Here is a 13,100-nt window from a genome sequence, read left to right on the forward strand (position 1 = left end):
TAGGACTGAAGTAGTTGTTGCTTCCATTTCTCCAGACATGCTGATTAAAGTGTGGGATGAACTCTCCTATCGATTGAATGTGCCACATGACGAAAGGGGTTCACATTGAAAACTTCAGGGAAAAATTGTAAGAATTACTCTTTCAGTTTATTTATGATTCATTACTGTTAAGTCAAAGTAAAAAGAATTAAATAGCTTTAAAACAATGATATTCTTTTTTGTTCACCCTTATTCCATTATTATTTTGTGATATACATCATTGTGATATATTTTATCTCAACCTTTATTATTACTGATAATATGCATATACATTTGTGTGTGTGTGTTGTTTGGGTTATACCTTCATGTGCATGTGCATGCGCATATACTCATGCAAGAGTGTGTGCGTGTGCACACACACACACACACACACACACACACTGAAAGAGAGAGAGAAACAGACACAGACAGACAGGTTGGCACACACACATACACACACAGAGTGAGTGAGTGGGAGGAGTATTCCGTCACCATCATTGAGTGAATGAGGGTGAGGGGGATACATAATAATATTGAATGTGTACACGTATAAATATCTCTGTTATTTAAGTAGTCACATCCCACTCTAACATGGCAGCAGAAGGAAAATGTGTCAGGGTGTTAACAGGATTAAGCCAGTTAGCAGAGTGCTAGTGTTGAAGATTTGACATCATTATTGTTCCAATTATGAGGGGTATGACTCACCCCATGTTTGTGTTTGATCCTCTTAGACAGTTGGCATTAACCATCTAATGTAATTAGGAGAATTTAATCCTGTGAAAGTAGTCATGACCCTAGTCTACTTTATTTCTCATAATTTTACATCAAAATCTGTACATTTAGATTAATTCTATCTTTGAAGTTTTTTTCGTAAAACATTTTTCACTATTCATAATAACGAAAAATATGGCATTATATTATAAAATGCATTTTTATAATTCCCTGAATACAATAGTAAAATTTGTTTATATTGGCATGAAATATTAAAATATAAATTGATATTACCGATACATTAAAATATTATGTCAAAATAAAAATAAAAAAATGTTTTATATTAAGTTAATACTCCTGGCTTTGTACTAAGATTTTTTTGTGAACAAGTTGAACTACAGAATAATACTTAAAATTCATAAAAAATTCAGCAAACTACTGTACCAAAACTTATAAAGAAAACAACCTCCCTGAATTTAAAAAAACAAAACGTTTGCAATCACTAATTACTTAAGACTGCACTGGGTGATTTACTTTTGTACTGGACAAATTGTAGGTCGTTTTAACTATATATTAACGATTTTAATATATAAATTTTATTAATTTAATTTGATGTTCATACATTTTATACATTAATGAATGTATAAAACTTTTACATACCACAATATACTCAAACTAATCAATATATCTAATAACAGCGCACAATACATACTTAAACATATTGATGCAATTTAAAGAAGGACAAAAAAGAACAACTGTAGTTTAGTTTGCAGCTGTTTTATAGCTAGTTTCTCTTTTACTATATGATAGAGTTATTATAAGGTTCAAAGATTCTCCTCCTCCATCCAAATTTAGTATCTTATCTGTGTACACTACTCACCTCTATTTAAGTCATTTAAAACTAAATTCTAATAATGTAACAGCATAATGAGAATCTCAGTACTAGAGAAAAACTGTTCATGAGGTATATGAAGTACATAAATTTAACAATTAGTGGTTTGTCTGATTCAAACTTTTTTAAATTTGTAGTGCAGATATGGATATGAATTTTAGTTGTACTCATATTTACAGCCTGAAGACCTAAGAGGTAAAAGAAATTAATTATAGTTAGATTTATTTTTCATGTTTCAGAGATATTGCCAAAATATTGGTTGCTAATTAATGTTAATACCACCATGCTTGTAATTATTACAAAATTTATTATTGTTGTTGTAAATTATTATTATTATTATAAAACTTGCCTCAGTAAATCTGAGTAAAATCAATAATAATAAATCACAAAAATAAATAGATTATGAACATTTTTCTTTTAATCAGCAGAATGCTTAAAAGATTAAATTGAAAATTTTGAGCAAAATCTGCTGTCTGTTTTACATTAAAACACCTTAGTTTATGATTAAGTCTGAGTTTATTTTTAGAGTTTTTTAATAAATTCCATTTATTCAGTTTATTGGATTAAAACCAATTATAAATTTAATACCTAAAGTTTGAGTTACTATAGTAAGTTTTGTTAAGTACAATGTAATCAATTAATCATAGTCAAGCAAATTCCAAATTAGATAGAATATATTACAGTTCTCTCATTTGGTCATTTTTCAATAAGACCCTTGTAAATCTGCAATTCAAAGAAAACAGTAAAATTTCATATGGACTTAAAAAAAATCATACAATAAAGGTAAATTACAAGCAGCATGTTTGTACAATTAAAAATAATAATCAAATATTGCCGATATTTCCGTGGCAGAGTGGTAATGTCTTGGCCATTCATCCAGAGATTCCAAGTTCAAGTCTTGACCAGACATCCCATGGACAAGCTTCAAACTTATGTGGTGAGATCATCAAACAAACAAAAAATATACATATATATTCTTGATTGGATTTATCACAAGATCCCTGGTTTTAGGAAGACTTTTTTTTCAATTTTAAATTTCAATCTCAGACATGTTTGTGTATAAATTTTAACGAAAAATATTAAATGGTGGAATAAGTGAAAAAATGCCAGATCCTTGCTAGGAATCAAACTTAAATGTAGAATATCTAGAAGCCAGCATGCTAACCGCTATAAATTCTAGATCCCCTGATTAATGTAAAATTTAAAGAATTATAAATAATACATGCATATATTTTGTTGAGTCATTAGCAGAAGGTTTTTTTTAATACATTCACTTTTTATGAAAAGTTAAGTCGAAACCTCTGATTGGTTGATTAGTATTATACATATCAAAATCTTTTAAATAAACAATTTTTTAATTTTTAATTTATATTGAAGTAAAGAAATCTTAATTTTATCATAAAATGTAATAAAACTTTAAAAATATTACTCAATTTCAACTGAGTTCATATGATTAATAAAAATTTTCTTAAAAAATAATTTCCATAACTTGAAAATGAATCTATTAATTTTTAATATTTAAAAAAATAAAAATTATTTTATTATTAACATAGGAAGAGTTTTTTTAATTTAAAATGCTGAAAACAGTTGTACCTTTCAATCAAAAGCAGCAGCTTCCAAAATTTGTTTAGGAGGATAATTCTGTTTTTCTCTTTTTACATGACTACCCAAAAATGAGTGTAATGTTTTTAGGGTGTATGTGTGTATGATTGTAAGTATGTATGTATGTATTATGTATTTTTGTTTGTTCCACCATAGCAGGTTAACTGCCAAACCAATTTAGATGTATCACCCCCACATTGGAATCCTTATGTTACAGGGAGTGTCATAGGCTATATGTGTATATGAATGTTTATAACTAAAAGGATAAAAAAAATCATATATACGACTTTAAATGGATAAATCAATAGTATTTTCAGTATCGATTTATTTGTGTCTAAAATAGTTGTGTTTTAATATCTGCTATGATATTGAATGAATGAATTATGGTAGTAATATTTATTAATTTATTTTATAATTATTATTACTGTTGTTATTTATTATTTATAAACATTTAAGAAAAAAATCTTATGATTTTTTGACAGGCAGTATTTCAATCATGTAAGCATGTTCTCTATTGCTAAATATTAACTAATAATCCTCTTCTTTTATTAATAAAATTAATAATTTACACCACTGCCCAAATGTTTTTGGGGTGTATGTATGTGTGTTTGTTCCATCCTAGCAGCTCAATGGCCGAACCAACTTAGATGAATGATCCCGCATTGGAATCTTTATGTTTCTGGGATTGTCATAGGCTACATAAATATATATACGTATGTATATTTATAAAAATATATGTAGTAGTGGAGATTTGCCAATTGAAATACAAACTTTAATGAGTTGAATTAATAAACTGTGATCTGTCAGCCTCTGTCACTCTGTTAACTGGGTTAGAATTGAATGATTCAAATCAGTCAAATGAATAAAATTACAAAAATAATAGAACTAAATTTATGTTAAATAAAATAAAATGATATTAAATAAATTAAAAAAATTTCTGTTTAATAATAATTGGAGGCTAGATTGGTGTGTTAGGCTAGAACGGTCAGGTGATGCGAACTAGACCAATCATCACCATTAACTGGTTACAAACAGGGTACCCCTGGGTGCATTTTGGGAGGTGCAGTGGGATGCTCTTATAATATATCTGTAAACAATCGTCTGATTTTCAAAGTTCCAATGGGGTATTTGCTAGTTAATAAAAAACCACAATGGAACCAAACCAGAACAAAAGAGCATTGTTTGTCAGGGATGTTTTTTCGGCAGTCATGTTTTTTAATTTTTAATATTTATCTCTTGTACCTGTACTTTACAGGTCAACATAGTAGCAGTATGTAACAATTCTAAAAGCCTATAAATTAATATAAAATATATTTAATTATAATCTTTATGGAAGAGAAAAATAATGAAGATTATTGAAAGTAATAGATTATTATTATCAATAATTACTGAATTCTTGAATTCTTCTCTAAATGATTTATAATAGTTTATTGGTAGGGAAAGCTACTTTTAGTGTTTACAGCTTAAAAAGTCCTGTAACCTCATTAATTTTCCTCATGTTCATTTAAAAAGTGCTGTTTGGTACTGTTTACTATTGTTCATTTAATCACTGTGTAATTTTTATCATTGCTTTTTCATTTCATTTATTGTAGCTTTATTAATTATTTGATGTACTTTCTTTATTTATTTGAGCATGTAGGCAGGTATTTGTGAAAATGGTTTGTTTGTCTTGTTTATATATAAATATAACACTGTAAACTAGTACAAAAATGTTGGTTTATAATGCTATACCTTTTAGTTATTACTTTTGAGTTTTTTGTGAAAAGTTATATTTATAGCCAATTAGACGAACAAGGCTCCAGTTTTGGTTTTTGATGGTAGAGTATAAAGCTCATTACAGCTACACTAATGATATAAAACTTGACTCTTATGTCAAAGATTGGCCTTTAGCACATTAAAGATAACATCTCAATTTTCTCGTTAGTTCACAAAGAGCTAAAAGTTTTATACCCACATTTCTTACTTTGGTATCATTTTATGAAACATTTATTGTTGGTAAAATAATATTGACATAAACCTTTTATTTATTTAACATAAATATTCACCAAAAAATAAAAAATAAAATGAATCAAGTATAAAATAATCAAGATGAATAATTTATTATCATTGTTGTTTATAATTGTTTCAGAGTATCTGTCACAGTTAAAGTTATAGAGCTTATATAATTGCTGTATTCTACATAGAATTGAATTACTTAACTGTTTATATTTAACTTTACATCCTTGATATAATCATTATTTTAAATTATTGGTAAATTAATTTAATAATATTGCCTTAATTTCTCAGTTAGTTAACCAATTTCAATTATGTACTGAATGCCCTGAGTTTAATACTAAGAATTCTAAATTATAACATTCCTTCTTAAGGCCTCCGTGGCATGAGTGATGCGTCTTTCCCTTTCACCTGGAAGTCCTGGGTTTGAATCCCAGTCAGCGTATGAAATTTGAAGTGTACGAAAAATACATTTTTCCTTCTGCTACAATTTCCATTTAGGCTAAATGATCATAGCAGTTGATAACCGCACATCACACTTAAAAAAAATATATGTATGTATATATATATACGTATATGTATTTATGTGTGTTGATAATATGTACTCACTAAATGATTATGAGTGTATATTTAATTCTTAATATACTATAATAACACAATTTTCTAAATAACTCTATAGCTTAAATTCTGTAGTTTATAATTATTTTGTACAATGTATGTCACAATAAGAAAATTACAAAACATTTAACAATCTAATATTGTTAACCATTATGTAATACAATAACTAACTGTACACATTCAGCAACAATTATTAAATTGTTACACTTAATTAATTTAACTGATATACTTAATATAACAGCATTGAATTTTTTGGTTATAGTTTTTGAACTAAAGTACAGGAGGGATGTGTGAGATTTATGTTAAAATTATTTATATGGTTACAACACTTTCAAATTAAGACTTTTGGGGCTTATTATTGGCACCTCCCATTGTAACATTTCTATTTATTGTTGTAAATGAAACTTGTCTTATAAAGGTTAGGAACTCTTACTAGATTACTTTGTTATCAATTAGTATATTTAATTTATCTAGTGTTTGTAGTTTAATATATTGTTTTTGTTGAATTTAATGTGTTAATTATGTTCTTTTTGATCAATTGGTGTGTTGAATTTTAGTTTTTAGGTTGTATGTGTAAAATTTGCACATTAGGGTTAATATGTGACCTTTTTCTGTGTGATGAAAAATTTTATCCTGTAATATGGTATAGAGTCTGCACTGAATGCATTCCTTACATTTGTGGGTAAATATGCATCCATTCTATCCAGTATTGCTTTTAGTCTAATCACTACAAAAAAACAAATAACGTAATAAATGAACATACATTATTAAGGTACATGCTTAATAATAGGTTTCCAAACCTATTTTATCAACAGTTCTAACTGAAATTTGAAGGCCTTTTAAGAATAATCCCATAAATTTTAAAATGAGTTGTTTATAATTTTTCACTGTAATTATATATTGTCACGGTATTTAATGACTTGATAAATTACAAAAATTTATTTTCTGTCCATAAAATATTATACAAAAGCTTATGTTTCATTACCACTTATTAAATGATTGATGTGCACTCTACCTAAATGAAAAGCAAATAAACTTTCCTTGGAGATCCATTAATATCCACAGTCTAAACCTTTCATCATGAAGGGTTTTTCTTCAAATCCAATTAAGCTATGGTATTTTTCATATGCTATAAGATTTCCATTTTGTATTCCCATGCACAAGCTTCAGACCTATGTAGTAAATTAATCAATTGAATAAACATTTTTAACAATTAATAATGGAAGTTTAGTTAATTTATTGCTAAAATGCAAAAGTAAGAAAAAGGATCATCTTTATGGATGCACCAACAGTAGTCTGCAATCATGTTCACATTGCATCTTCCCTGATATCTACATTCCATTTCCTTTATATCTTGGTGAAATCTTTCACCCTGTTCTTCACTTACAGCACCAAGATTTTCACGGAAGTAATTAATATGAGAATGCAGAAAATGTACCTTCAAGTTCATCGAAAAATTCAAGCCTTGGAATTTCATTAGCATATTTTTCACTATACACTTAAAATTTGGTTCCTTATTATCTCCAAGAAATTTTTTTACGACTTCTTTAAATGCTTTCCATGCCTTTTTTTCAATGTGCTTCATTTTGGTTTAAAAGACTTCATCTTTCCAAAAGTTTATAAATATTTGGACCAGTGAAAACACCTTTTTTCACTACAGTTGTGGAAACTTATGGCATATGTATTTTAAACACTCTCCTTCTTTAGATAGAGCCTTTACAAATTGTTTCATCTATCCCAATTTGATGTGAAGTGGAGGTAGAAGGACTTTCCCTGGATCAAGCAAACTTTTCCATATTACACTTTTGCTGCCAGGTTCTAATAATACAGTACATACCATTCTTCTCTGGTCCAATGTTCTTTCTTGTCCCATTTTTTAATGTTATAACAATGTTTTCGAATAAGTATTATTGTTGTAAAAATAAATGTTGTGTTGTTTTAAATAAATTACAAAAACTGCGCCACACTTTTATTTAACTAAATATTTTCATTACTTTTAATATTAAAATTTTATAATTATTACATTTATTTATTCTTTATTTATTGGTTATTTATTAAATATTTATATAATTTATCTTTTACTTTTCAGTGCATTTTTATATTTGTTAATATATTATATTTTTTTGTTTAAAATTCTCAATTGATTTAATTCTTATTTTTTTACTTTTTAGAGCGTTTTCCAAATTTGTTTCCTTTTTATTAATGTTAATATTAATATTAGTTAAATAAAAGCTTTTTTAAAAAACATTTTTTTATTTTTATCTTTTGTCCATTTGCATAGCTCTTCCTCACAAGTAGAACAAACTGTATGAGGGGCTCACATTTTATTTTGGTCACCAAGTTTTACTCCAAAATAGATGTAATACATTATTTTAGCAAAGTCTGTAATATTTCTTTGCTGTTTCTTCACCACGAACTTCCATCAAATGTAACAGAAGTTATTAAGTGAATTAATACAAACCTTTGAAGCCATTTTGAAAACATAAAAACCCAATGACAGCACAAATAAAATAACTTCAAAAAATGAAAGAAAACTAAAACACTATAGAAAGTTTAGAAAAGTATTAAACACTAGCAAAATCTTTCAACACAGTGTTCTAATTTAAACTGATTTATTTTTATTTCAATAGAGTGAAGGGGAGTAGGAATGAGTGAGTCATCACATTAGCTAATACCTTAACGAAGTCACTAATTAACCATATTACATCATCTCATTAGTCACTCATCTTATTGTATCAAACTAAAATTTTAAACACTACTTATATTCATTATATATAAACCCAGACTAATCATAAAGTATCAAAAAAATTAATTCAGCCCTAATTTTTTACTCAACATTTTGTAAATAAAATATATTGATTACAATGATAAACATAATTTTTGTTTCCTAACATGCGATACATGATTTTAATCTGATTTTTGATGTTGAAAATTAATATGAACTCAGAATCTTTCTATCACCCACCATTTTTGAAATATTTAAATTTTAATTAAAGGATTTTTTCATTTTTCAATATATAGTTAGCATTTTAAGCTCCTATATTGTATTATGAGCTCATTTTTTATTGTTTAACTTTGTTAACATAATTTGTAAGCTATAAATAAACAATACTAGGCAAAGAATTAAATATGTCATAGTCACATATTATGGCATCATATCTAATGCTGAAGAGTGAGCCTTCATGGAAAAGATTAATCATGTCTGTGAAGATCAAAACGTGTACCTGAAAACACAGTTGTGTTGTTTGTATTAAGCACTGGATTTAGTAATGAATTATCTTTGTTCAGTTTTATTGCTATCTTAAGTTTGTTAATAGTGCACCGTCATAATGCCTTGAAATTTTGTAAATGGTGTGGATGCCTTTTGTTATGTATGTGGTGAGTGTAAAATCAAATAGAAAAAAAATTACACTTTTAATTAAAAAGCATATAATTTGTACTTTCAGTGTAAAATTGGTGATCGGAATAAGGCGTGGGCTCCTCATATAGTATGCACTAATTGTTCTATATATTTAAGAGGATGACTGAAAGGTACATCGAAGGCTTTGCCATTTGGTGTACCTATGGTTTAGCATGAACCAAAAGATCATGTAAATGATTGTTACTTTCATTTAACAAGTGTGTCTGGAATTTCTAAAAAATCTAAACATACTGTAAAATATCCCTCATTACAATCTGCAGTCAGGCAGTATTGAAGAAAACAACAATGATTTTGATTTTGAATTATCTTCCAATAAGTCACTCTTATATCACAAGGTGAATTAAATGACTTGGTTAGAGATTTAAATTTATCAAAAAATCAAAAGGTTGGAATTTACTTCAAAAAAATTTTTAATTTTTGGGCTTTTGAAGTCAACAAAAAGAACTTTCTTAGTTCATTATTGATGAAAATAATTTGGTTTATTACACAAATATTGATGAGCTTATGTTATATTTAGTTTTATGAACTAAATGAGTCCTCAGGCGCCACTCCTGAGGACTGGCGCCTTTTCATAGATTTGTCCGAGCGTAGTTTAAAACTGGTTGTACTACACAACTGTAACAAATATCCTTCAATACCAATCGCTTATGGTATTAATTTGAAAGACATACGATGTGATAAAAGACGTTCTTGAAATAAATTATAAAAAACAATGCTGGTACATATGTGGTGATTTGAAAGTTATAGCTATTTTGTTAGGCATGCAGTTAAGCTATACTAAGTACATATGGTTTCTTTGCAAATGGGACAGCCGAGCTAGTGATAAACATTACGTTACCAAAGAGTGGAAGAAACGAGACAACTTACACCAAATGGAAAAAATATTATTCATGAGCCCTTAGTTGAACCCAAAAAAATAGTTTTGTGCCCTCTCCATATCAAGCTAGGACTAATAAAAAATTCTGTAAAAACATTGAAGAAGGATAGACCTGGATTTTTGTATATCAGGCAGAAATTTCCAAATGAAAGTGAAGGAAAAACTAAAGAAGGAATTTTTGTTGGTCCTCAAATAAGAGAGTTGGTCAAAGATGATGTATTTAACTCAATGTTAAATAATGTAGTAAGTGCAGCTTGGCTTCATTTAAAGATGTTTGCAAAAATTTTCTCTGCAAACAAAAATCTAACAATTACCACGATATTGTTAATCATCTTCTTACTTCATACAGAGCTATGGGATGTAATGTCTTTGAAAATACATTTCCTCTACTCACATCTGGATTTTTCCTGGACAAACTTCGAGATATAAGTGACAAACACAGTAAACATTTCCACCAAGACATTTCGATGATGGAAAGCCACTATAAAGGGAAATGGAATACTAACATGCTAGCCGATTACTGTTTGACATTAAATGAGGATGTGCCTGAGGCTATGTATAAAAGAAAAGCATTGTAACACAGGTATAGCCATTCAAGATTATAAATTTTACAGATTTTAACTATATTTTCCCTTAATTTTTTTTGAAGCGTAATTTATTTAAAACTAAAGGTGATAGAAAAATTGTATTTACAGATCTGTAATTTATGCAAAAAAGCAATTCAAGAAATGGTATCACACTTAGAGAAACTTAAAAAAATCTTTTTTTGTCTATGTTTTTTTGCCAGTTATAAATTTTGAGAATGTTAAAAAAATTGATTTATGAAAAAATGGTATGTGATGGAATTTTTTGACTATTTTACCTGAAACCATCATATAAAAATCTATAATAATCAGTTATTAGTATTCAAAGTACTCTTTCATTGTTGATTTGTTTAATTAAAACAAGCTGATTTGTAGTATTGTCTTAGTTTATTTATGTCATCATAATGAAATTGCGTTTGATGATGTTTTTTTAGTGTTCTAGCTTACCTATTGTATAATTTATATAACAATAGTGTACTACCAGCATTCACATTTCATATATACACAATGTTTGCATTTGACATCATGTAGCAATCATATAAAAACAATTTAAAAAGTAACATTGATGTAATATTATATGAAATTATATAACATGTTTATTTATTAATGTGTTTATCCATATTTAATACAAATATTCTTTTTGTGCAGGATCCAGATATTAAGTAAGAATTTGTATGTATTCCATGAATCCTGTCATCAGTCTAGTCATCAGGAAGCACCACATTTAAATTATTGTGTTGATAAGAGTTATGAAATTTTATTATTTTATAGAAGTATTTTATAAGTATATCTTGGTAACTGAACAATTGTTGCTCTTCTTGGGAGGAAAAGATGAGGCTGATAGGATACATTTCTACTAAACAAATTTTAAAAAAATAAACCAGTTGTTTAACTAAATTTTGTGGTAAATATTAATTAGTATTAAAAGTGCTAATGACATCAAGTGGTCCCCAGAATTTTAACAGAGTTCAAAACCCAAGATATATTACATCACTTCACATGATGGTTTGAAAAAGTTATATGAGATAATCTTTAAGATTATTTTAATTGTCTGCTCAATATGCTACAACAGCATATCTGGTGTAATAAATGATTTATGTTGAACATTTTTATTTACTCGTTAAAACATAATTATTAAAAAGACTGTTACTGTATTTGTTATAAATAGAAAATATTTATCTTATTACAATAAGTTTTATGAAAATTGATTATGTATAGTACTTAAGAAACTAACAAAAAGATTATTCGAATTTATAAACTGTTGAAGGCATTACAACACAATGGAATTATACTGAATAACTGAGTTTTTTTTTATTAGACATTGACTAGTAAGGTCACTAGCCATTAACAAATGTTAATAACAATATGCAGTAAAACTGTATCAAATATTGTTTAGCTTCATTGATCTACAGGTTTATTAAATAAACATGACATTAATGACATTAGCAGTTATCTTACTTCACACCTTTTAATTTCTAAGAAGCTACTCCTGACGTGTTCTAAGAGCTGGAGATTCTTCAGTTTACAATGAATGCAGTTTACTCTTACTTAGGAAGCGATTGAAAAAAATTAAAAAGAAAAAGTATATATTTGTTATTGTTGAAGACTAATCATAGAGTTATATTGTTGCTTCTTATCATATAGTTGTATAGAAGCACTCTTTATTTACAATTGCTCTATCTTCAAACAGTTCAGATCTTAAAACCAACCAAACACTTTTATTAGAATAATTCTTTTATAAGGAAAATCAAAATTATTTGTCACCTGAAAAAGGTGTTTATTGAATAATTATTTACATAATCTACTTACAGTTATTTCAATAGCAGTGAGATGTAGCTAATTGTAAATTTAAGAGCTCTTAAGCTTCTAGCTGTTATTTTACAGCTTCTTGTAGAATTCCTGCACTGACCTCTGTGTAGCATAATGATGGATTACACATTGTTTGCTGCTTTTAATATATTCTTAAAATTAATTCCTTATTTCAAATTTGTCAGTATCATAAGTTAATGAACATGTTATTACTGCCTCAGTACAAAAAAAATGCATTTTATTTTTTTTCTGTTTTACAAAGGCTAATTTTTATTGTGTACTGCTTACAAATTAATTTGTTGATTTGTTGGCTTAGAGTTATTAACAAACATAAAAAATGAACAGTGTTCTCTTCAGCAATATGATTTAATTGAGTCATAAAACTAATAAACATAAACAACAATAATTACTTATTTTAGAAAATTTTTGTGCATAGAACCAAGAATTGATTAGAATAATTGATTGTTATTGATTACGAATCAAATAAACATGTCGTGAACATCATTTTCACCAAAGAGAATGACTAAAATAGAGTCAACTACTATAAAAACAAATTCAAAGTAAACATGTAATAAA

The 13,100-nt window shown here is 27.4% G+C and overlaps 1 protein-coding gene across 1 annotated transcript in view; it reads left to right on the plus strand.

Moving 5' to 3' along the window:
• The window catches only part of SPR (G protein-coupled sex peptide receptor), a 1,401,361-nt gene extending 1,389,213 nt beyond the window's left edge, over positions 1–12,148 (plus strand). The window contains exon 13 of the mRNA XM_075356175.1: positions 11,364–12,148. Within this exon, the coding sequence (XP_075212290.1) occupies position 11,364 (1 nt within the window). The 3' untranslated portion in view covers positions 11,365–12,148. The remainder of the gene's footprint in view (positions 1–11,363) is intronic.
• The last annotated feature ends 952 nt before the right edge of the window (positions 12,149–13,100 follow it).

Source organism: Lycorma delicatula, chromosome 2, assembly GCF_047948215.1.
Source record: "Lycorma delicatula isolate Av1 chromosome 2, ASM4794821v1, whole genome shotgun sequence".
Lineage (NCBI taxonomy): Eukaryota > Metazoa > Arthropoda > Insecta > Hemiptera > Fulgoridae > Lycorma > Lycorma delicatula.